The sequence below is a fragment of the Glycine max genome, chromosome 20 (assembly GCF_000004515.6).
Source record: "Glycine max cultivar Williams 82 chromosome 20, Glycine_max_v4.0, whole genome shotgun sequence".
Taxonomy (NCBI): domain Eukaryota; kingdom Viridiplantae; phylum Streptophyta; class Magnoliopsida; order Fabales; family Fabaceae; genus Glycine; species Glycine max.
The window spans coordinates 33,706,674-33,732,569 of record NC_038256.2 but is presented as its reverse complement, the minus strand read 5'-3'; the positions used below and the strand labels follow the sequence as shown (position 1 = coordinate 33,732,569).

The 25,896-nt window shown below is 31.9% G+C and overlaps 2 protein-coding genes and 1 pseudogene across 4 annotated transcripts; 2 read left to right on the top strand and 1 right to left on the bottom strand.

Moving 5' to 3' along the window:
• Positions 1-11,255: 11,255 nt before the first annotated feature.
• On the top strand, positions 11,256-13,162 carry LOC100804007 (galactinol synthase 2). The gene is made up of 4 exons (XM_003555744.5): positions 11,256-11,812; positions 11,973-12,293; positions 12,533-12,667; positions 12,761-13,162. Exons 1-4 carry the CDS (start codon positions 11,492-11,494, stop codon positions 12,956-12,958), a joined length of 975 nt encoding a protein of 324 aa, XP_003555792.1. The 5' UTR covers positions 11,256-11,491; the 3' UTR covers positions 12,959-13,162.
• A 3,558-nt stretch (positions 13,163-16,720) lies between these two features.
• Positions 16,721-19,546, top strand: LOC100803468 (ABC transporter I family member 20-like; annotated as a pseudogene).
• Positions 19,547-21,532: 1,986 nt separating this feature from the next.
• LOC100802587 (ADP-ribosylation factor) lies at positions 21,533-24,945 on the bottom strand. 3 transcript variants are annotated; one of them, XM_003555741.4, is made up of 7 exons: positions 24,833-24,945; positions 23,986-24,145; positions 23,727-23,797; positions 22,379-22,498; positions 22,044-22,162; positions 21,858-21,939; positions 21,533-21,776 (listed from the first exon to the last, which is right to left on the bottom strand). In XM_003555741.4, the coding sequence occupies exons 2-7, from the start codon at positions 24,131-24,133 to the stop codon at positions 21,771-21,773; spliced, it is 546 nt and encodes a 181-aa protein (XP_003555789.1). In that variant the 5' UTR covers positions 24,134-24,145; positions 24,833-24,945; the 3' UTR covers positions 21,533-21,770. The 3 variants fall into 3 exon arrangements, with proteins under 3 accessions (XP_003555789.1, XP_003555790.1, XP_040869114.1); XM_003555742.4 differs by having other exon boundaries at positions 24,777-24,927; XM_041013180.1 differs by having other exon boundaries at positions 23,727-24,145; positions 24,833-24,927.
• Positions 24,946-25,896: the final 951 nt, after the last annotated feature.

The following is a 25,896-nucleotide window of genomic DNA, read 5'->3' as shown; positions in this document are numbered from 1 at the left end:
CATAGCACGAGTCTTTACATCCAAAAAGAATTTAAATAACAGTAAATAAAAGCGAAATAATTACAACTCACTTTCAGAAACTATTGTATACTACCTCAAAAGTTTTTAGAACCACATATAAACTTATATTCAAGAATAATAACTTAGTAAAAACTTTCATTCTATTATGTGCATATAGACCGCATTATCTCTTTGTTGTGACAAAAGGTAATTATAGAACTATGACATTTAACTCATAGGCTACATTTTCTCTTGGTTGCAACAAATGGAAAAAAATATACATACATAAATACATACATACATATATATGTGTGTGTGTGTGTGTGTGTGTGTGTGTGTGTATGTGTGTGTGTGTGTGTACTATGAGTGTTTATGGAAGTTTTTACATAAGCAGTTTTTCTAATTTGCATTTTTTTACATAAGCAGAAACCACATTTATGGTAGCTGGTACATTACATTTATTTTAGTGTCAAGACCACTGCAGAACTGCATGTGTACACAACTTTGGTTTAACCAGTTCTACCTAGTTTTAACAGTTTTTAATGTTGTACTCTACAATGTCAAAAGAAGCAATATACACTATGGTTGCTTCTATTCCTAGCTACATTGTTGTTAAATACAAACGAGCATAAACTCATGCTCATAAATTGCTCACAGATTTGGTCTAAGCGAAAAGATTTCTTATACACTTAAATGGGTAAGTTACCTTGCCATAAACTACCATAATGTTCTTACATATCAAGTGGGTAAGTTACCTTGCCATTAGATACAAAGGCTCGAGAATTTTGGTTTTAGAAACATTGAAAACAATCTGTTTTGGTTCTTTGGATAGTGAAGAAAATTATGAGGATTTTCTAGATAATATAAATGTAAACATTTAGTAGGCAGTAAGTTGATCTCTTTGTTATTCTGTTGGTTTATTCTTCTAGTTTATGATAACTCTAGTTTTCTTGTCTTTGCAGCATCAGGCATTGAATGAATCTCCTATTGGACATAACCAGTCCCCTAAAGTTACCTCAGAAGTTGTGGCCATCGCTGAAGATATTAATGACATGTCATTTATCAGTGCACAATCAGTTGAAGTCACCTCACATACAACAGACAAGGGACATGATGGTTTATTGGAGGAAGATGAAAATGGAGCAGAGCAAAGGATAGTATAATTAAGGATGGAGATGCAACTGATGGATTGAGGAATATGTCAGAAAATCTATATGCAGCGGTTGTGAATGTAAGTGACAAGTTTAGATTGTCTCTTAACTGCAAAATTTTTATAAACTTACAGGCTGGGAGAAATTCAACACTTGAAGATAGAGTCACCCATCTAGACATTGCACTTAAGGAATGTGTTAGGCAGCTAAGAAAAACAAGGTGTTTATAACCTGGAAAAGAAGGTATTATGGTTCCAAGTCTCTATGTTGATTTCTATTTTTTTCTTTCTTCAAATGAAGGCTGATTAATTTTGCCTAATGCTGATATGACTTATTTATGTACTATGTCAGTAGTATATTGCTCTAATTCATATTGATTTATGTAGTCATTTGGACCAAGATCATTCAACATTAGGGCTTACTTGCTTATCATCCAGAATATAATATATCTAATACATGATGTTTTTACTAATAATATAACTTATCAGTCACACTAAAAGAATAGAACAACATTGCTAGTTATCTCAAACTCGAAGAGTGCAATTGATGAATGGACAGCTCAAAAGAAAGCAAACCACCAAGGTAGAGGTAGAGGTACTCCCTACGCCTTGCAACTAAATCTACCGCTGAGAAGCAACCAAAAGCCAAAAAAGAGAAAATATTAGAACTTGGCATCAACATAGATATACTTGCCTGAGAGGTAATTTGCTGAATTAAAGGAATAGTACTGCCATTAATTATAATGTCATCAACATACCCAAGGAGATATACATGGCAAATTGACCAAACTGGGTTATTATAGAATAACAAAACTTGAAACTTTTGGAAAAATCAGTGGTTAAATCTTAAATCCTATTTTTCACCTACTTAGAGACATTTTTTGGAAAAATCGGTTGACCAAATCTCCTTTAGCATTTGCTCTTGGATTCTTCTTTCAATTTCAAGCGTTTTGACATATTATGGACCTCAAACGGACATTCCTATCAAAAGTTACAGTCGTTTGAAGTTTACTTGCACAAACCCTAACTAAAGTAAGGTAGTCTGAAGCATAGGGGTTAACTATGGAGTATGTTGGTGGTGAAAAATAGCCATATAGGGTTTAACTTAACAAAGCTCATTTCAAGAAATTGTAGAGAAGGAATTACCTGACTGAAACTACAATGTTGGTGTTAGTGTTGAATGTTGAAGTCGGACTCCAACGGACCCTAGCGATCACGAACCCCGACGGCGATCACGTACCCCAATGACGATGATGGTGTGGAGGAGACCATAGTGACAGGTCTTCGTGGTGAGGGAGAAAGAGGCTTTTGTTTCGTTTCTGAGACTAAGCTAGTGTGCGGGGGGAGAACCTTCTGGGTTTTAATTTATCTATAACCCAACATCGGTTTTATAAAGAAAATCAATGTTAACATCAACTGGTTAACATCGATTTTTTAAAAGACCGATGTTAACTAGTTGATGCAGTTGATGTTAACATCGATTTTTAAAAAAATCAATATTAACTAACTAGACTTATTTACAAAAATACCACCGTATTTTTTTTAACATCGATTTTTTAAAAAATCGATGTTAATCATGTGATGTTAAATCTATATTTTGTAGTAATGACGACTCCATCTTTTCTCCTATCAACAACTTTTGGTAAGTTGTCGCCCATCATTTTATGATGGTTGTTGGTCTTGTTTGTCATTCTAGTAGACTCAATCTAGAAAATCAGAAAGGAAGAAGTTCGGTTTTTTTTACCAAATTACATACTCTCTTTCCATTCTTTTCCTAAAATACACTACTTTTGGTATTTATTCCCAAAGTACACCTGTTTTGGCCACTTCACGGAAGTCGGGTTCTCACACCCCGACTTCCGTTCTTTCTTTTTTTTTTTTATAAAAAAGTTTTTATATTATTAAAATTAAATATTATATTATATAAAATTATTTTTAAATAATTTGAAAATTTGTTATTTAATTAATTTATGTAATATTATTTTATAATTTAATTTTGTTATTAAGAAAATAATATTATTAAATTTAAGTGTTTTTGTTATATTATTTAAATTATTTAAGATATTTTTTGGTGAATATATGTTTTAAAATTTGAATTTTGTATAATAATATATTTATTTTAGTAAATATTTATTTTGTATAATAATCTGAATTTTAAAATTTTTAATTTAATTATATTATATAAAATTATTTTTAATTGATTTGAAAATTATTTATTTATTAAATTAATTTATGTAATATTATTTTATAATTTTTTGTAAAGAGAAATATACATATAAGGAAAAATATAAAAATTGGATAAAATTAGAGTATAATTTTTTATTTATGTTATATGTAATTGTGTAGTTAAATTTATGTTTTGTTAATTTTTGTATGTTCTTGTAATTAAAAAATAATAAAATTAGTTAGTAGTATTAAAATACAGTAAGAAAAACACCACAAAAAAATATATATGACAAATGAGTCATAGACAAAATACTCAAATTACAGTAACTGAAATGATACTCGACAATAATGAAACATATTGAAAGTTACACTTACAATGCAAACATAACAAAACTAATGAGGATATGAAATATGTTGTGCAGAATACATGTCTTCTTCTATTTAGATTACTGGTTTGCTAAAAATAGCCAAAATTTCTATTGTGCAGAATCGTTTCCAATAGTTGGATTGTGCTAACACTTTTAGCACGTCTTCATCATTTTTCAATTCTGTTATGTCATATTCAATCAAATTTTCGGAATACTTAGAATGACCTGGTTGTCGAAAGAATAATCGTCTAACCAATTGTGATCCGTGAATTCCATTAGGGGGAACCCCTGTAGGTGCAACTTGTTTGATTAAATCCTTGAGTTTCTCCATGCCACATCCCGAAGGAATGCCAATTCTTATTGGATTAGTTCCAGTAAAGGAGTAACCCAAAAACTCACCTATATATAATATCACCATTTGACAACAACATATCACACACAACAATTTTCTCACAAAACAAAACTCGATTTGTAACTCTCACACCATTTCCACTCATATCCCATAAGCACCACCATGGCTCCACCTAAAGAAATTCCGACCCTCATTTACCACAGTGGTCACATTGTAGACGATCCAGTTCAAGGATCGACGTACCAATGTACGACCCCAATATTTTTTTACGCCAGTCGTTCTATTACGTTTACACAATTCATTCGAAAAATTAACAATCGTCTTCCTACTCGAGCAACTGAACAAGTTGCTCAATTGTTATTTCGTGTCCCTATTTCAATTCATCTCGGTCAGACACGTTTTATTTCGGCTCAACTATTCGACAATGATGATCTTAGAGGCGCGATGGAAACAATTATCCAGAATCCACAATTGAATTCTGCCGAATTCTATGCTGTTACTGAGCTTATTTCTCAACCACAACCATCGTTTCCACAACCCTCATGTCCACAACTACAACTACCGCCTCCACAACAACATAGACCTCAATAATCCAGTATCTTCATACAACAACCTTGAATCACAAGACCCCTTTGACATTTATACTTCATACACACAAATATTATCCGAGAATGATTCCTTTTTTCATGGCCAAAAAATCTCCTTTGACCAACAAAACCATCCTTCATCCCCCTTTACGCCACCTTCACAACTACCACAAACGCAAACATCAAACCGAGATGAACATCCCATTGCTAACGAAGATCCCATTATACGATTTCATCATGAAAACATGGATGATTTTACTGAGGATGAGGATCAACAGTTCTTTGATCACATCAATCAGCAAAGCGATGACCAAAGTGATGACCAAATCGATGACGAGGGTGTTGGCAGACCAACGACACCTCTGTCACCTCCGTTGCAATATCAGCAACCTAGGTGTCCAGTAGACTTAAACTTTGACCACCTACCACACTATATTGATCGACCCCATTTTGTTCATCAGCAACACAATGTACAACCACCAGTCGGTGTACTCGAGGTTGGCATGACCTTCGATGACAAATCACAATGTATTCGAGCAATCAAAGAATACAACATCAGAAATCATTTTGATTGCAGAACAATTTACTCTGACCAAAGAAGGCTACACTTCGTCTGCAAGTTACATGAAAATGGTTGTACATGGAGCTTGGGCGCATGCAATTCAAAGAGGCATAACAAATGGATTATCAAGAGTATCAGAGGTCATCACACTTGTCTCGTGCCGATGCTTAGACAAGATCATCGCCAACTCGACAAACACGTCATAGCACAGATCATCCAACCAATTGTCAAAACAAACCCAACTGTCTCCATCAAGACATTGATTGCAGAGATCAAAACGTTCATGAATTATACCCCATCCTACAAGAAGACATGGTTAGCAAAGCAAAAAGCATTGGAGATGATTCATGGAAACTGGGAAGAATCATATGCCAAACTGCCAAAACTTTTCGGAGCTTTGCAATCTTGTGTTCCCGGGACTGTGGTCGCTGCTCAAACAGAATCCTTGTATGAGGGGGGAGAAATAGTACCGGGCAAAAGATTGTTTAAACGTGTCTTTTGGTCATTTGGTCCATGCATTAATGGTTTTGCATATTGCAAACCCATTGTACAAGTAGATGGTACATGGCTTTACGGAAAGTATACTGGCACACTGTTGATAGCTACCGCACAAGATGGAGCTAACCATATCTTCCCGATTGCCTATGCCATTGTAGAAGGGGAGACAACTTCAGCTTGGGGGTTTTTTCTAAAGAATTTGAGAAGACATGTTACTCCGCAAATTAACATTTCTCTTATTTCAGACCGACACCCCTCAATTATAAGTGCCTACAACAACCCAAGTAACTTATGGGTCCAGGACACATCCCATTTCTTTTGCCTGCGCCACATTGCACAAAACTTTCTTCGTGGTAACTCAAACTGCAAACATTTAAAGAAACCACTTATGTTGGCTGGTGAGAATCTATTTTATTTATTCGTTATAATTTTCTTTCAATCAAATTTTATAACATAATACATTGATTAAATATTTACAGGGTACGCATACACGGAGAAGATGCACTGGCAACATCTTGGGGATATCGTGCGAATAAGCCAAGTGCAGCTGAATGGCTTGATCAATTACCCAAACAAAAATGGGTACAATGCTTTGATGAGGGGAAACGTTGGGGACATATGACTACCAATTTGTCGGAGTCTGTTAATTTCATGTTCAAAAACACAAGACATTTGCCGGTGTCATCATTGGTTGAGGAGACCTATTTCAAGACCGCACAACTCTTTGCTAATAGAGGTCGACAAACTCAGGCAATGATCAACTCCGGCTCACAGTATTCTGAAGTCGTCTTCGATGCAATCAATAGTGGTCAACAAGAATCTAATACACACATTGTAAATGAATTCGACAGACACAATCACACTTTTATTATAACCGAGACTCAATCCCCACTTGAAACACCCAAACCACCTGAAAGGTTTAGAGTAATGTTACAATCCCAAAAGTGTGATTGTGGTGAATTTCAGGCTAAACATTTACCGTGTTCTCACGTCATGGCTGCCTGTAAATCTGTCAATGTTGATCCCATGACCTATGTGCCGATGATATTCACTTTACAACACATTTTGCACATCTACGACAACTCCTTTGGTTTATTGCCACACGAATCAATGTGGCAAGAATATGAAGGAGATCAGTGGGGTCCTGATCCAAGGAGAAAGAGGACTGCAAAGGGTCGTCCCGTTTCAACTCGCATTCCTACTAAGATGGACGAAGACGAAAATGAACGAGCAAGTAGAAAAAAATGTGGACTTTGCCGGCAACATGGTCATAGCAGAAATAATTGTCCTAATGTATCCTCATCTTAGTTTTTCCTTAGACAAATGTCATTGTTTAAATATTTTATTAATGACGTAGTATAATGTTCTTATATAAATAAATTGTTAAAAGCTTTAATTTTATCATTTTTAATTAAATCTAAAAACATAAACAAACTAATTATATTTAGTAAAATAGTTAAATTAAAAATTTTAAAATTCAGATTATTATACAAAATAAATATTTACTAAAATAAATATATTATTATATAAAATTCAGATTTTAAAATATATATTCACCAAAAAATATCTTAAATAATTTAAATAATATAACAAAAATACTTAAATTTAATAATATTATTTTCTTAATAACAAAATTAAATTATAAATTAATTTACATAAATTAATTTAATAAATAAATAATTTTCAAATTATTTAAAAATAATTTTATATAATATAATATTTAATTTTAATAATATAAAAAAAATTTATAAAAAAAAGGAAGAACGGAAGTCGGGGTGTGAGATCCCGACTTCCGTGAAGTGGCCAAAACAGGTGTACTTTAGGAATAAATACCTAAAGTAGTGTATTTTAGGAAAAGAATAGAGAGAGAGTATGTAATTTGGTAAAAAAAACAAGGAATTGAACTTACTTCAGAATCTATATAAGGCTTAAAAGACAAACCTGAATTGTAAAAAAGATTCATTTTAAGTTATATTGAGAGTCTCACATGTTTTTCTAGCACATAATCGTTATCATTATGAGAACATAACCAAGCCTCCACTATATCAACTATTTCCTTTCTCTTTCTAACATAAATTGTAAAATTTGTTAAGAAAAAGTTATGCATTATCCTTAATATTATATATACTACTAAAAGCAAACGCTAACATCATGCTGACTTACTAATCAACTCAACTGGGAACCTGTAGTCTAAATGATCACGTACAACGCGCTCGAGTGTTTAAGCCGAACTCACATAAACATCTCCTATGTTTAGTATAAATATTTTAAAAATTACTATAAGAAATATAGCATTCTCAAGAATCTTTTTTTTTTTTTAAAAAAAAAAATTTCTTACTAAAACTTTTTCACAGGACGGAGTGAGGCCTTTATCCTTTGAACATTCTTTTTTGTTTTTTTTTTTTCCTGTTTGCAAATCTGCAGGTTTTTGTTGTTAGATCTAGAAAACGCCAAAGAAATAGAATCAAGAAATTTACCAAAGCATTCCCTTTTCCTTTTCTCGATTTTCTGATGGAGAATAAAAAAAAATTTGGTTGTGCAGAGTTGCGGCGGAGGAGGTGTGGGTATGGGTAACGAGGAGGTGGTTTGGGCTGTGTAGAAGTGCACCGGAGGAAGAGGTGTGGATGGAAGCTGGGGGGGGTGTTGTGGGGATTTTGAGAGATGGGAGGTTAGGGATAAAGTGGGAAACAGAGAGAAAAAGGGCATAAAGGAAAAGAAAGAAAAAGAAAAAGTGTCAGCCTTTGGTTAAGAAATAAGTATGTCCAATGGATACAGTTTGTTTCTCATTGGAGAACCAAAGCACTTTCCCATGCTGGCACTCACTATTCTAATTTTGGTTTAATTATCTTTAGTTTTTAAACTTTTTTTAATTTATATAATTAATAAATGGATTTTTTAGTTCATAAAATTTATATTTTAATTTTTAAAAAGTCTTTATTATTAAAATTCTTTAACTAACAGAGTCAAAAAATTATAATATAAACTTAAAAGACTAAAAAACTTACTTATTAAAAATCAGGGATTAAAACATCCACTTATTAACTATAGAGATCAAAAGAGATAAATTTAAAAATTATATAAACTAAATAGATAATTAAACCTTTAATTTTCAATAAACGTTAGCTAATTACACAAAAATGTTAGAAAGAAAGTGTAAAAAAAAAATCGTCAGTAGTCCCCAAAATAAGATATTGATGAATGGAGGAATTGATTTGCTAAAAGGATGGAATGAATCCTTTAACTCTCCGATGAGATCACAAGATATCCTTACAAGTTTAGATATTTTAAGTTAATTATGAGACTAATTTTTAATAGACTTAATCGTATCTTCATTCCTTCTTAATAGTGTATTTTAGGGATTCAAACTCATGTTCTTTCTCACAAATTTTTACTAACCTTTTTAGTACAAAGATAATAAAAAATACTCTGATTTAATGGCATAAAAAAATCGCAAAGCTCTTATTAATTTTGTTTTGCTGCAGCTCTCATTGCGATTTATTTTTACTTTGACTTAAAAGCTAAATATAGGATCCAAAATATGAAAAATAAAGGAATCTGGAAATTTAGAGAATATTCTCATGGAGGATGTTTCCTCCGTGTTGCTGCCAGTCAATTTCTTTTGTAAAAAATATTGAAGTCAATTTCTAAATCTAAAATGGTCGGTGTTTGAAAACAAAGCCCAAAGTATTATCCTAAAAATATAAAATGTTATATTTCATTTACTATTCTATTCGACTATTCTTTATGTTGTTGCTGCTGCATCATCTTATATACCATCGAGTAATGTCATATTTTAAAAAATGTAACTTTTTACCAGCCTCATGATATTTTCTATTTAAATAAAAAGTCTCACATAGAATACTTTACTAAAGTTATAATTAATTAATTCATTAAATTAGACTTTGGTCGACCAACTAACATCCATGTGGCTCTCTCTTCACCAGACAGTACCACCTCATATTACACACGCAAAGGATTTTATGGGTCCCACCAAAAATACAGAGACTTCGCAGCAATACCTTAATTGGAAGCCACGTGTCTAGTAACGGTCCACGTGCCTCACCATGGCGATGGTGATAGTATCCACTTTTTTAATTATTTCTGTATTGTTTTTTAAAAATTATATAATTTTAAAATTAAATTATAAAATTAAATATTAATAAAATTAAATATTAACACAATTACATTAACAATACATAAACGGCAGGAAAAAAGATAGAAGTTAATTTTTCACTAAGTTAATTTTTCACTGTTGGGGGCGGTGGCAGTTAACCTGAAAACGGATATTAATTCTATACTTTCTTTTTTGTCGTTTATGTACCAAAGAAGTTTTCAACATAGAGAGAGGTTGATTAGTATGAAGAAGGATCATAAAATGTGGTTAGTTATCTGTATGTATCACCTATCATGTCATCTCACATTTAACTTTTCCCATATTTTTGGAAGTCGGTTTCGAAATTGTGTTTTTTGTTAAAACTCTCAAAATTAACATAAACCTTAAAAAGTCATGTAAAGTGTAAACTATTCAAATCTCTTATTATTATGTTTAATAGGTTAAACATATATAAACTATAGTATATATGTTTCTTAATTAGAAAGCATTACCAAATCGTATATGCTTTAAAAGAATTCACTTTGCATAATAACAAATATGTTAACTAGAGCTTGCTCATTTGTTCTGCCAAAAAACCAATATATGTATGGTCAATGTTGAGAGGTTTTATTATGGACTCTGTCTCTCTTTAGGAAACAAAACTTAATTGCAAATTTCTCGATTCTTCGTATGCATGTCTACTTCAATGATATTATTCTATTTCTTCTAATTAAGAGTAAGAAGGGGATCATGATCTTCAAAAAAGAAAAAGAAAAAAGAATCTAATGCAATTATTGATACTACACATGAATAAATATATAGTAAGAAAATGCGTTATAACTTTTTTGACTACGAAGAAAGAAACTGTTTTGATTTGTATCTTAAAAAGAATGATACATCCGTCAATCACTATGATTCATATGTTTTCTTAAAAAAAAAAAAAGATTCTGATTCATGTTCCCAAACGTTAATTATTTTGATTCTGGTTTTTTTTATTATATATATTTCCATTTAAAATAAAAATAACTGCAAAAAAAAATTATTTTGATATAAGAATGTGCTTTGCCAATTGTTTGCTATATTTATATTTACGAAAAGATTTTATTGTTCAATTAACAAAACTTAAATGCTACGATTCTTCTTATAGTTATAGCTATATTGTCTATCATTATCAAGATTTTATTACAAGCTTTACAACTACTATAACCTAACAGTTCACATCGAAGCAACACTAGAATGCTCTAATGTTACAAGCCTACAACAAAGATAATATAAATTAATTAATCGTTTCTTTAATTAATTAGCCAGTAAAAGACTATCTATAACCGCGTGAATGGAATAAATTTATTAATTAATCAACAAAACATTATCCATTATCCTTCCCCGTGTGATTCCAAAACCATCTCCTCAACCGTTGGATTCCTTGAGACTGTAATGGCGATAATACCCTCCGAAGCTCTATATAAGCAACCACACCATTTCCCCTACCATCACAACCACAAACCAAGATCTTAAAATATCTCTTCCATACAAGTTTGTTTTCAAAGTGTTTTTGTCTCCCAAATCCTACTCTTGTGACCACAAGCCTTCACTTCACTCTCTCTCTCTCTCTCTCTCTCTCTCTCTCTCTCTCTCTCTCTTTTTTGAAACCCTTTTTTCTCTTCTCAAACCAAACCAAGCAAGCAATTATATTACACTACTCACTCACTGAGACCATGGCTCCTAATATCACCACCGTCACCGACGCTCAAGCCAAGGCCGCCGGCGGGCGTGGCCGTGCCTACGTCACCTTCCTCGCCGGAAACGGTGACTATGTGAAAGGTGTCGTTGGCTTGGCCAAAGGTCTGAGGAAGGTGAAAAGCATGTACCCTCTGGTGGTTGCAGTGTTACCCGATGTTCCAGAACATCACCGAAACATTCTCACCTCCCAAGGTTGCATTGTTAGAGAAATTGAACCCGTGTACCCTCCTGAGAATCAGACGCAGTTCGCCATGGCATATTACGTCATCAACTATTCCAAGCTACGTATTTGGGAGGTACGTAAATAAATCTCTTTATAATCTATGCTAATTAATATGTAATTACTTCCGTTCTTTTTTATATATAAAAAAAAACAAGTTTTTTTTTTTGTTGGACCTTTTGGGAGTTTAGTTAACGTGTGTTTTCTTTGTTGTGATTGCAAAATGTATATCTCAGTTTGTGGAGTTCAGCAAGATGATATACCTAGACGGTGATATACAAGTGTTTGACAATATTGACCACTTGTTTGACTTGCCTGATAACTACTTTTATGCGGTGATGGACTGTTTTTGTGAGCCCACTTGGGGCCACACTCTGCAGTATCAAATCGGATACTGCCAGCAGTGCCCTCATAAGGTTCAGTGGCCCACTCACTTTGGGCCCAAGCCTCCTCTCTATTTCAATGCTGGCATGTTTGTTTATGAGCCCAATCTGGATACCTACCGTGACCTCCTTCAAACTGTCCAAGTCACTAAGCCCACTTCCTTTGCTGAACAGGTACTTCCTTAATTAACTCAATCAATTAATCTTATACAATAGTATTAGTCATATATTATATGAGTTTAATACTTATACACGGAAAATTCACTTTGAATTGATCAAAATATATGCAGAAATTCTGAATTTTTGTAGAGATGTGAAATCCAATTACAAATATTTGGTATTTTCTGTGTAAAAACTTTTTTCTCATATTATAAAGTGTAAGAGTATATTTATGTTGGATTATTGTGTTGCAGGATTTTTTGAACATGTACTTCAAGGACAAATATAGGCCAATTCCTAATGTCTATAATCTTGTGTTGGCCATGCTGTGGCGTCACCCTGAGAACGTTGAGCTTGAAAAAGTTAAAGTGGTTCACTACTGTGCTGCTGTGAGTGTTCAATTTTAATTGAAATGAAACTGGAATTTAAATTTTGGTATACAATAAGAGAGAAATTTTAATTTGGTTGAATTGGTGGGACAGGGATCTAAGCCTTGGAGGTACACAGGGAAGGAGGAAAATATGGAGAGAGAAGATATCAAGATGTTGGTGAAGAAGTGGTGGGATATATATGAGGATGAGACTTTGGACTACAACAATCCATTCAACGTGGATAGGTTCACTGCGGCACTTTTGGAGGTTGGTGAAGTCAAGTTCGTCCGTGCCCCATCTGCTGCTTAGAGTGTCTTTGGAAATCAAGTGTGATCCAAGTACATAGGATAAGATATACAGACCCATACATCATTAAGTTTTATGTGTTTTTAAAGTGTTTAGAGGACCTTTTTATGTGTCCCTTTTTTCTTTTTTCTTTTTCAATTCTGCCATTGTAAAGCAGTGAAATACCATGTCCTTAATTTTATTATTGGATATGAATTTTATTTTGTACGTTCTCTTTTTCTGGTGCTGATTCTATTCCCTTTTACTTCCATGATAAGTCACAAGGGCACTGTAACGGTGTCGGTGGTGACCCATGTTGTGACACCAATTCATAGTACCAACTACCAATTAACCTTACAAATGAAAATGAAGGGAAATTGTAATTTAAAAATTAAAGCTTTCAATGTGGCTCCTCCTCCTCCTCACATTAGTTGTGTCAAATTTCGCCTGTACAATCGCATGACCTGCAGGGCACGTAAATACTTGTCTGTTTAGCATGAAAGGTGATCACATAAAACCAATTAAGGTGTTGGTGGTGAATCAAAATGATCAAGAAACTTATTTTGATTTGGAACCAGTGACTTTTCGACATTCACAAGAAATGTCTAAATAGCATAATATAAATATATCACTTGGGGAGCTTTTGGACTTATTAAAGGTCACAATAAATGTGTAGATAGCATAATATAAATATATCACTTGGGGTGCTTTTGGACTTATTAAAGGTCACAATAAATGTGTAGATAGCATAATATAAATATATCACTTGGGGAGCTTTTGGACTTATTAAAGGTCACAATAAATGTGTAGATAGCATAATATAAATATATCACTTGGGGTGCTTTTGGACTTATTAAAGGTGCATGCTGTGGTGCCTTCATTCGAAACTGTTTTGGTGCCTTTGAACAGACAAATGAGTTGTCTTCATGTGGACTCATCATTTCCATGTCAACAATGACCTGACCATTTTAAACTCTTCTAGAATTTAAATTTTTCTAAATTATTGTATTTGTTAAACAATACTTTTAGGACCTTATAAGAAAAACAATCCATCTAGGACTTGATTAATAAATTAAAACACTTTAATAATAATATTTATTTGAATATTTAAAAAGTGAAATTGTTTTTACTATTTAGTTCTGCCTCTCATAGGAGAGTCCTAGGCAGTCAAAAGTCAAGCATCATAGTGAAAGAGCATGAACATGTGACAATGAAAGTCTCGTTGAAAATCAAAGGTTATTTGCCTTGTCTTGTTTGTGAATCATTCTTAAGACTAAACCAACATTAAACTTGTGTAAAAAGACTCAATGGGAATTTATAGAACTGAAAAGAGTGAAAGTGTACTAGTTCGAGATGTCTAATTTTGATTTTGACCGAGTTCTGAGATGCTTTTAGATGGTTTTTCTTTTTGACATAACAAAGTTAGTGGTGAAGGGTTGGTAACTACAAAGGCAATTTAATGCTCAAATTAATGAGAATTTTGGCAGAGTTACGTTAAATGTCATAAATGTGTACCTGATGCTTGGTGATAATAAACCTATTTTTATAAGGACATTCTAAAGGGGAGATTTTTATTTGTTTGGGATCATTAATTTTTTTAGAGAATATACTATTATTAGTTTACTCATAATTTTTTTTATAACATAGTTTACTCCTAATCTCTCTCTCTATATATAGACACACACATGTATATATGTAGAGTGACACACATGACTATCTCATATTCATTCCCTCCAAAAATATTAAATTGTATTATTCAAAAGTCAAATCAATATTATTTAAATAGATTTTATTTTATTATTCATTTTATTAAAGATATATTTAATTATTATTTTATTAAATACAAACAATTCTATTTTTACAATTTTTATTCTTAATCAATTATTTCATTCCTCTTTTAACATTTATAATAACAATTCTAATATTTTTTTAATAATATACTACAAAAAAAATAAACACTCAGTTTATTTCATTCATTTTTAGTATTTTTTAATTAATAATATATTCTTTCTAGGCAATATATATTAAGCTATATCAATTTTGAAGAACAAGGGTAAACTTATGTTTTCCATCATGTAATTAAAAAATATAAAAATGAAATATAAAAAAATATTAAATTCGTGAATCATATTTAAACATCAATTGATAAAATTATACTCAAATTTTAAAAAACACTTAAAAATTTCAATAATAACATTCACCCATTTGGAATAAGTTTTTAGTTCAAATCAAATTTTTCCTTATTTATTCAAATAAAGAAGATTTTAATATTTTAATTTTTTCTATTAATGTTCAAATTTCTTCAATTAAAAATATATAAATTTATTAATATAAAAATATAGAAAATATAAAATAAAATATGAAGTACGATGTTAAAAAAAACACAAATTTGGTGCATGTATATGAAAATATAATATACAGCATACAAAATTTTGGTTTGAATTTTATAACATATATTAACCTCGTTAACTATATTATATATATATATATATATATATATATATATATATATATATATAATATTTTTATTCATGTATTTCTTATTAATTTAAATATAATAGATAAATACATTAAAAATTTATAATATATAACAATTTATAAATTATAAAATTAATATCGACATGAGACACTAAGAATTCAATTTGATTTGTTAAAATTATGGTATTAGATAGAACAAGACAAGACAAAAACACAAGTAAAATTATATAAAATTTAATAAAATATTTAATATCAATTATCTTAATATAATTGATATCAAATTTAATGAATTTACTGAAATAAAAAGAAAAATATATTAGAAAAAAATCTGATATTTCCTTCTTAAAATGATTGTATTAGTTAGTTATTATTATTATTTTGTTATTAAAGAGATATAAATATGAACATATATGTCTTTTTAATACTTTATAAATGAAACAAAAATTTTCCATGATTTCCTAAATAACAAAAATTAAAGATTTATTTTATTCTCATATGCTTGATTTATACTGTTTACTAATCTTTTTCAAATCAAACGTGTAACACAAACGCACCCTAAACTAGTTGAGGGATAGTTTGTTGTTATAATATATTGAACTTGTCTTACAACTGGGTCGATAACTGTCATGGATTCGGCCTAATTGTCTTAAAGGCTTTTTAGAATAGCACATATTTTGGGTTAAGGTGGACTAGCTCTTGTAGATTGGGCTTTTCTACTTTTTGGAATTATGTGCAGTGCGTGATTTTGTTAATTGAAGTCTTCTTCCAAAAATTAGATGATAGAACAATAAAAATATCAGTAATACATTACACAAACTAAATATTGAAATTAGTAATCTAATAACATTCTATCGATTTGTTTTCCAAATATTACAAAATTAAATTTTGGAAATAAAATTTCAAAAGTTTATAAATTTATAATTATATGTTCTAAAAAAGAAAAAGAAAAGAAATATACCATATAAATTAATTTTACATTGTTGTTCAATTAAAATTTTTTATGCATGATAAATTTATTAACTCTTTTATAATAATTATTTTAAAAGTTATACAACGATGATTGAATTATAATTATTTTATACTAAATAGCCTTTAAATTATTAAAAAAGTATTTTCATGAAAAAATACAAAAAAAAATGAGAATATGAAGAGAATTATGTAACCTATTCAAATGAAATTGAGGTTAAACAACTTAACAATAGATTATTGGAGTAATTCCCATTTTGTACTTTAAGATGATTAGTAGTATAATCTTTAAATTGCACTAATTATCTATGATGAAGTTATGCAACTCTATTTTGCTTTGAGTAAGTTAAGGGGTAAAAAAGAACAAGGGAATTGGCGCTTTGATTGAAGACCCAAAAGGCCACCAAACACAAGTTCAATTTCAATCTATAAGAAGCAATGTCAGAAGCAGAAGCATAAGCGTCGGTGTTGAACGTTAAAACCTAAAATGACTGGTAACGAGACCCATTCAGATTCAAAAGCAGCCACATTTGTGATTAAGGATCTGAAATTCACATACCCCGGCGTCGACGGCTAGCCACCGCCGGGCTCCACTCCGCTCATTGAGGATTTCAATCTCACTCTATGTTCCGGCCACCGCTGCCTCCTCGCCGGTTCCAACGGCGCCGGTACTCTCTGAATCTTAAGCATTTGGCTATTCGCATATCCATTTATAACTTTATCTGTTTTTGTGATTATTATGAAAGACCACTATCCTCAAGATATTAGGAGGGAAGCACTTGGTGGAGCCTGACATGGTTCGCGTGCTCGGAAGACCAGCTTTTCACGACACCACTCTAATATCTTCTGGTCATCTCTGTTACCTTGGTGGCGAGGTTCGTTACTGCTTTTACTTTACTTTTCCACCTTCAAAATCGTAACCAACTCTACTTTATTTATTTATTATTATTGATGTAATTAAGTGCTCAACTCCTTAGTTACAATTTAGGACTGTTAGAAATTGATATCGTCTTTTTTGTTTTTTGCAGTGGAGGCAAGATGTTGCTTTTGCGGGTTTTGAGGTTCCAATACAAATGGACATATCTGCTCAAAAAATGATATTTGGTGTGCCTGGGATTGATCCTCAAAGAAGAGACGAGCTAATCAAGGTCTGCTTTGATGAATCTTTTCTTAAACCTTTATTAACCTAACATGGTTCCTTGGTTTTATGTGTCAGCATATACTTCATGAATACTTTTTTTTCTCTTCATATGACACGAGTATGCTTTTTGTAATTTTAAACAGGCAAAACAAAGCAGCAGGGCAACGCCATGAATAACTTACCTTAGTGGTTAATACAATTGACCACAATTCTTTGGCAACTTGTTTTCTCTTTGTGGGCATAGATATGGCTGTAGGAGTGGCTTAGTGACCACTGAATTGGCATGTTGTTTTATACAAAAGTACCACTTTCTGTATAACCATGAGTCCATGAGAAATATTATTTGACTTTCATTCATTTCGTAAGATATCCTTCTTTTTCCATTGGGCCTCTTTGGTTCATTTATGAATGTGGTTGTCCATGAGGTTTCTCTTAACTTATGTAGTTTATGTTAATAAAATATAAGGAAACTAACTCATTGAAGTGAATGCATTAAATATGTTACCAGCATCTATCCATGAATTTGATATTAGATGCCATATGGCATAAAGACTGAGCTTTGAAGTTTCAGATTTGACCAAAAATAAAGCCATTATGTACTCTTGATGTTGATGTTCTGTTTATGTGTGGCTATTTCTGGAAAGGTTTTTGTGGGAACGCATATATAGTTGCCTCTGGAAATACTGTTGCTTAATTTCTATCTTGCTGTTCAACTGGATAGGTATTAGATATCGATCTTTCCTGGAGATTGCATAAAGTATCTGATGGACAAAGACGAAGGGTGCAAATTTGTATGGGTCTCCTCAAACCATTCAAGGTATGATAATCTTTTGTTTGATCTGTTAAAAAAGTCATTTTAGCCTCATTGCGCGTATGTACAAGCTTCTTCCTTGTTTATATAGGTTCTTCTTCTCGATGAGATAACGGTTGACCTTGATGTCCTAGCAAGAGCTGACCTTCTGAGATTTCTAAGAAAGGAATGTGACGAGATGGGTGCCACTATTATCTATGCAACACATATATTTGATGGTCTTGAGGATTGGCCAACAAATATTGTACGTCTATGCTCCATTCTGAACACTTTTTATGTCAATGTTTTAGCATAGTCCTTCATCATTCTTAATGTTCTTTTTATCAGGTTTATGTAGCCCATGGGAAGCTGCAACTAGCAATGCCTATGGACAAAGTCAGAAATTAGCAAATTGTCACTAATGGTTAGTGCTATACATTATTTTGAGACTTAAAACACATTTGATCAATTATTTATACGCCACTCACTGTATCATATGGTAAAGAAATTAACAAATTAGTCTATGGTTGCATAGTTGGTCCAAATCCAAGTAAAGGAAAGAGGGTTGTGTTAGGTTCCTCACAGCTATCATAAAACTTGTCAAGACCCCAAGCATACTCATGCCGAATTGTGTGACAATGTACCAAGAAATAATGCATTGTATGCCTCGAGTATAATTTTAAATGAGTTGGTGTCATTTTTCTTGGCACTGTGATAATTTCCAAAACACTTTTTTGCTCAACCTAGTATTACAGTCATAATCAATATTTAGGGTTTGGGACCAACTATGAGACTGTAGGCAGAGTTAAGCAGTGAATTTTCAATTAAAAAAAAATTGTGCCTAATTAGTTTTGAATATGCAGAGAACAGTAGAAAGTTGGCTGCGGAAAGAACGAGATGAAGATAGAAAGAAAAGGAAAGAGAGAAAAGCAGCTGGTCTTCCTGAATTTGGAAAGCAAGTTGTGGGAAGCCATGTAACAGGGGATCCAGCGCGTGCTGCAGTTCAAGTAATTAATAATGGTTGGGCTGCAGGACGATTAAATTCCACCATTGCTGGCGAGGAAAACTTTCTCCTGAGCTCAAACCGAGTATTGAGGCAGTAGATAAATTTTAAATGCTATGTGCGTTTTTTCTGTGTATTTTATGAACTTCAAAACAAAATTTGTTCTCCAATGCTTTCTGGCATATGTAATTCGTTTTGATATAGAAATGATCATAACAGGTTATACACATAAAATCAGAGTTAATGTATGTATCTCTACCCTTGAAAGTATTGCAAATTTGTGACCAATATATGAGAATAAACCAATAACAACCTTCAGTTCTCTTAAAATTACTCTGGTTGTTTTTTTTATTATTATTATTTATTTAGATTATCTTTGACTTTAAATCCAAATATCCGAGAATTTCACTAACATAAAAAAAAGGCTTTTAGAGACAAAGGTCGCCTGCCTACGGATTCATAGATTCATAGCCTGGCGGCAGTTCGCTAGAAACTAAGGGACTAAGTTGTTCGTATTCAAGATGGATAATTCGATTCTTCTGAATTCCATCTCTCAATTCTCTGCATAAAATCACAATGAGATCTCCAACTTTATAATTTGTAAAAACTCTCATTCATTTTCTCTAAAAGATAAGAGTATATTTACAAATTAGTTTGTGAAAAACTTATTTTAACTTATGCAGAAGTTTTTTTTGTTTTTTTTATTCTTATTTTATATAACCAAAATAACCTTTATAGGAAATTGGTCCAAAATTGTGTTAATGTTTAAACAAACTAAACTTTTAAACGAGTGCCTCCGGTCTCGGGAGTAGTAGAGCTTTAATTAAGCTTTGCCAAGAAAATATACGTATATTTGGCTTCACAGAATATTTACACAAAAGTGTCTGAAAATAAAAAATTTATACCAAAACTCATGCAGGCTGCTCATCGACCAAAACTGGTGGCTTATGGTGATAATACAAAAAGAAAAGAGACCTAGCTAGTTCTTGTTACTGGAATAAAATGTATTAACTATTAAGTGCATTAGTCTTCCGCTATGATGACTTAATTACATGCATGAATCTGGAGGTGGTTCATTTATTTAACTTGCATTTGAACAAAGATATTGTTTCTCCCATACGTATAATATGAATGTCATTGTCTCAAATATAACTTCACAATACTCGGGAAGTAGAAGTAACAATTTCCTTAAATTTCCGATTATAAACCGGTATGTTCAACTACGCGAAATAGTTAAGAGGATGATTTGTTTGGTTACCTTGAAACTCTGATCTGATCTCATTTGTTAGTGAAGCTGCAATCATCATAAACTCTGAAAACAAATTAAGTACGCTTTTATATATATAGGGAGAGAGAAAGAGACACACATGCAGGTTATATCGTTATGTGTTTTATTATTTGAAGAAAAGAAAGATTAAAGAAAAATAAATCTTGAACACCCAAATGCTAATTGATACCTATTGGAAAAGAAAAAAGATACCAGTAAAATGATATAATTTGATAGGAAAGATAGAAATGATGAGTGTTAGGTAAGTATTGAAAAAATTAGTTGTCTAGATATCATGAATTTAAATTATTTTTCTTTTCATAATTATTTTGGTGGGACAAAATTTGAGTTTATTTATTTTCCGCTTCTTTGATATATTTTATGGAGTTAAAAACCAGGAGGAGAAATGTGAGGGAAGTGGAAGGTGTTAGCCAATAGCCACTCGTAGTTTACGGGCACTAAATATGAACAACGTACACTATAAATGAAGCTCTGCAACAAATTAACCAAGTCATATACAACTCCTAGCATGAGTATATATTGCCTTAATCCTTTGCTGGATCTAGGTTATCATGGCTGGAAAACTCAAATCCTTAGCCTTCATTTTTATTATTCCCCATTGATTCAATTACAGACATAGGCTTTTGTCACATGAAAAAGAAATAAACATTAACATGGAATTATGTAACGTCGGTGATAGACTCGAGTAATTCAAAGTCTTTTTTAATAGAAAAACGCAGTGCTACCAGAATCATTATTATAAAGTAGCTGGTTTCCAATAACACCCAGGAAGGAGAAATATTGGAATCCCATTGATTACAGAATTAGCACTGTTTCCGCATAATCAAAGTACTGTACTCCATATTAAGTGAAATTTCTAAAGCGTCCACCGGAACAACTGATTAATGGAAGCTTTAAATTTAAAGGTTTAGAGATTATTGACTGATGCAGGATTGAAAAACATGATCGGGTCATGTATAGTTTGTAATTCATTAATTATTTAAAAATTCTACAGGATCCAATACGATTGCTATGATATAGTATCAAACACCTAAATAAAGAAAAAGAAAAGACTTAAAAGAGTAAAAAAGAAAATATTATAATGCTATATAAGAGATGCAACAACCCATCAACCTCATAATATAATCGTAAAGCCAAGCAAGAAGATAGCGGCATTCCACAAAATGTCCCTTAAGCCTGATCCAGAAAAGTAAACAGAAATCAGAGTTACACAGGTCAAGCAACGAACACAAGAGATGCAGAATTTTCAAGGCATACCTTGTTAGCTATATTGTTGGAGAGCCAGTCCAGCCCTTCATATAGTCCTTCCCCAGAGGTGGCACATGTGCTCTGGATATACCTGCAATGAAAGGGAAAAAAAAAACAATACAAAAATTCAATTATCAAAGTACACATTAATTAAAGGTGGAAGCAGGCAGATATAACAGAAATGCATTTGAATACCAGTGGCGTTGGCGTAGAGAATGAAGACCAAGCTTGTCTGTGATTTCTGCAGCATTCATAGCATTTGGAAGATCTTGTTTGTTGGCAAATACCAGGAGAACAGCATCTCTCAACTCATCCTTTAAATTAACCAAGAAGATAACTAAATTTTCTACCACAAAATATAATGCTTAAATGCAACAGTTTCACCATCATCGCTCATAAAGTCAACCAAGACCTTTCGAATCCAGTGTATGCAAGTTTATTTGTAACAACTCATCAAGCAAGACCTTTCGGTCAAAGTGATGCTGTCCACATATTTAAGATTCATCTTGCTCTAAGTGTCATCTATTTACCTCATTCAACATCCGGTGGAGCTCATCTCTAGCCTCAACTACACGGTCACGATCATTGCTATCCACAACAAAGATAAGCCCCTGAGTGTTTTGGAAGTAGTGTCTCCATAAAGGACGGATCTGTGAGTGCACAATAAAAAAGACCATAAATGTTTAGTATGCAAGAATAAAAAAATAAAGGCAAGACAAATTTGGAAGTTAACCTAATAGGACTTGCATGTATGTATTCTAACTCCAATAAAGGTGCAGAAGCCATAGGAACCATCCAAAATTTTAGCAAAGTAAACAGGAACGCAGTAAAAATTTTGCTACCTCATGAATTTCAAAAATGTTGTTGATTAAAGCACATAACATGGTAAATACTAAATACTTTTGAAGAAATACAAATGGATGAATGAACAAAGGCATTCGCGGAAATACACTAAAAAAATACATGGATGATGAGACTACTCTGTACATGACTTTCCATAAGTAAATACAACTCATCAACCTTTACAAATACATATGCACATTGGAATTCTGATTAGCATCCAAACTGTAAGCCACGCCATGTATCATGCCTGCCATCACATTTTCACAGGAAAAACTTGGAAACCACAATGGCTTAATATGTAGTTTATAACTTATGTAAGTATGTTGGTGTTGTGTGCTAATGAGGGAACCTCCGATAGGCACAAGACCATCAACAAGCATGTTGCAATCAAAACCAACAGATTTTAAGGATCAAATTCTATAGAAGGGGAATTTAGAATAAATTACAAAAGATTGCATATATCTACATTTAAACAAACATAAAGCAGCATATATTTTCATAGGCAGTGGCAGAGCTTCTTTCAGGTAGGGGTTGGCAACTGGCATCCTAAAGTTTTGAGTCTTTCTTGTTTTGTCATAAACTTCCTTCACAGTCATCTGTCAAAGCTTGATGTTTTTTACCATAACTAGGACCTAAGTTAATTCAAAGGAACAAGGACTACAGAGAAGACATCATTAAGCTCCTGCCCCCATCAAACTTTTGGGTGATGTTCTGCTGTGTTCTGTCACTGTTTGTAGGAGTTCTTTGTTATAAAATGTAAGTCCCAACACTGATAACTTTCCATAATATGGTTAAAAGAAAAACTCAAAAGGAGACAGGTGCCATATATGTATCCTATGTTGATGCACAAAAGTAAGTTTGAAATAGAACAAGGTAGTTAGTAGTTACTGCCACATGTTCACATCACATCTGTGATCAACAAAGAAACATAACAGGAGAAAAAAAATACTATAAATCATTGCGAAATTGAATAAAATATTCTTCCAAAGTTTTAACAGAACTTATTGCAAAAATACAAATATACAATCCACAAACCTTATCTTGGCCACCCACATCCCATACAGTAAAGCTAATATTCTTATATTCCACAGTCTCCACATTGAATCCTGGATAACAACAAACATAAGCATCAATTGGCAATTCATTTTTCAACAACCATAAGACATGCAAGGGAAGCTGAATGGTGAGTAGAATCACATCATAAAGCACTAGAACTTCTAAAACTATGGAGAATAAAAGAAGTTGAAACACAAGAAAAAAAGGAAGCATGTAGAAGACCAATTAAGGTGAATACCAATTGTGGGAATGGTTGTGACAATTTCTCCCAGCTTGAGCTTGTACAAGATGGTAGTCTTACCAGCAGCATCAAGACCTACCATGAGAATACGCATCTCTTTCTTAGCAAAGAGCCGGCTAAAAAGCTTGGTGAAAGACAACCCCATCTCTTAGTTCAGCTGGATGACGAAATTCATGAGAAGGAACATGTCAGCCAAATCACATAGTTGCAATCAAATCTCATATTTCAAGAATCAAATGTATAAGAGAAGCATTGTCATCTTATCCAGATGCAACGAACACAACCTAATTTTTGAAACTCAGACTGAATTAAAAAAAATACTACACGAAAGTGATATTCCAGGTTTTTTTCTAAAAAAATTAAAGAGGCATTGTTAAGTGTTAATTTATTTCACCAACTACCTTTAAAATCCATCAAACAAAATACAATAAAATAATTCATTACGAGCAAAAATCTAAACCGAACAGGAAATAAACAGAGAGGAAAAAGAACAGAGAGATCTGCTCGACACGACTACGAAAGAAAATTTTCAAAAACTGTTTCGACAATAAAATGATTTGACTTCTTCACTCAGCAGAACACACTACACATCAATTGCTCGATTCGCGATTTGAAAATGAGAAACGGATTTACTAGGAACAGATCTGGTAGCGTAGCACGTAACAAGATTGAAAGCATTTGAATTCAGATTATGCACGGACGAAACAACGAACCAGAACTCGAATAAAAGATAATCAGATCTAGAGCAAGCAAACACGCGAAAATGAGTACATAGCGAAGGCAAGCACCTCTTACAGTCCACAAGGAGAAGAAACAGGCGGAGAGAGCGAGCGAGAGAACTTACAAGGAGAAGAAGCAGAGACAGAAGAATGAGAATATTAGCAAACAAGAGGGTAAGATCCAAGAAGAAACTCCCCCGAAACCATACGCAGATGAATGCTCCTCGGTTTTAATATTTATTTATTTACTTTAGTACAAAATATTATTATTTATTTTAAGTTAAATTATTTTTTTTCTATTTTAAAAAAAAAATTTGATTCTGTATTTTTTAAGTTTAATTTAATCTTTTAATTTTTAAAAATAATATAAAATTATTATAAAACACACATTTCCTAAAATTGTTAATTTAATTTAAATGACATATGATCAAATCAAATTGATTTTGAAATTTGGAAAATCAAATTAAATCTAAAAAAATTAAAAGATCAAATTAAACCTAAATAATAAATTAAATAAAAAATTAATTTAACCTTTATTTTTTTATAGAGTGTTATTACTAGAGAAATGTTTATCCGCACTCGTTGATACACGTTTTAACATAAGATTCATTAAATTATTGGAGTTTGATTCTTTAATATATAAAATTTATTTATTATTTATTAAGTAAAAATTATCCTCTAAAAAAAGTAGAAATTATTTTTTATGGATTGTCAAAGTATAAATATTTGTATATTGTGAATAGAAAATCATTTGAAATTAGATTTTTATTGTAATTATTATAAAAATTAATAAATTTAATAATATATGATTAGATGATAACATGTTTCAATTAAATTCTTTTTTTAAGTATATCTTATATGTTAAAATTCATTTATCAAAGAATATGTCAAGAAATTTATAGGTTAAATTATTTACTTAGTTTTTATAGTTGTCTTTATTTTAAGTTTTAGTCTCTATGCAAGAAAAGAAAATTATAAGTTTTAGTATATACACAATTTTTTGTAATGATTTGTCACCATCAAAAAGATTTTGATTGGATTTACACAACGTATGTTTTTTTTAAAGTGTCGCAATGTGGTTAACGACGGGACGTCAAAATAAAATTGTCAGATAAATAAATTGATAAATTGTTTTCCAAATAATGAAAAACTTGGAAAGTCGTCACCAACGTTTACTTAAAGAAAACCT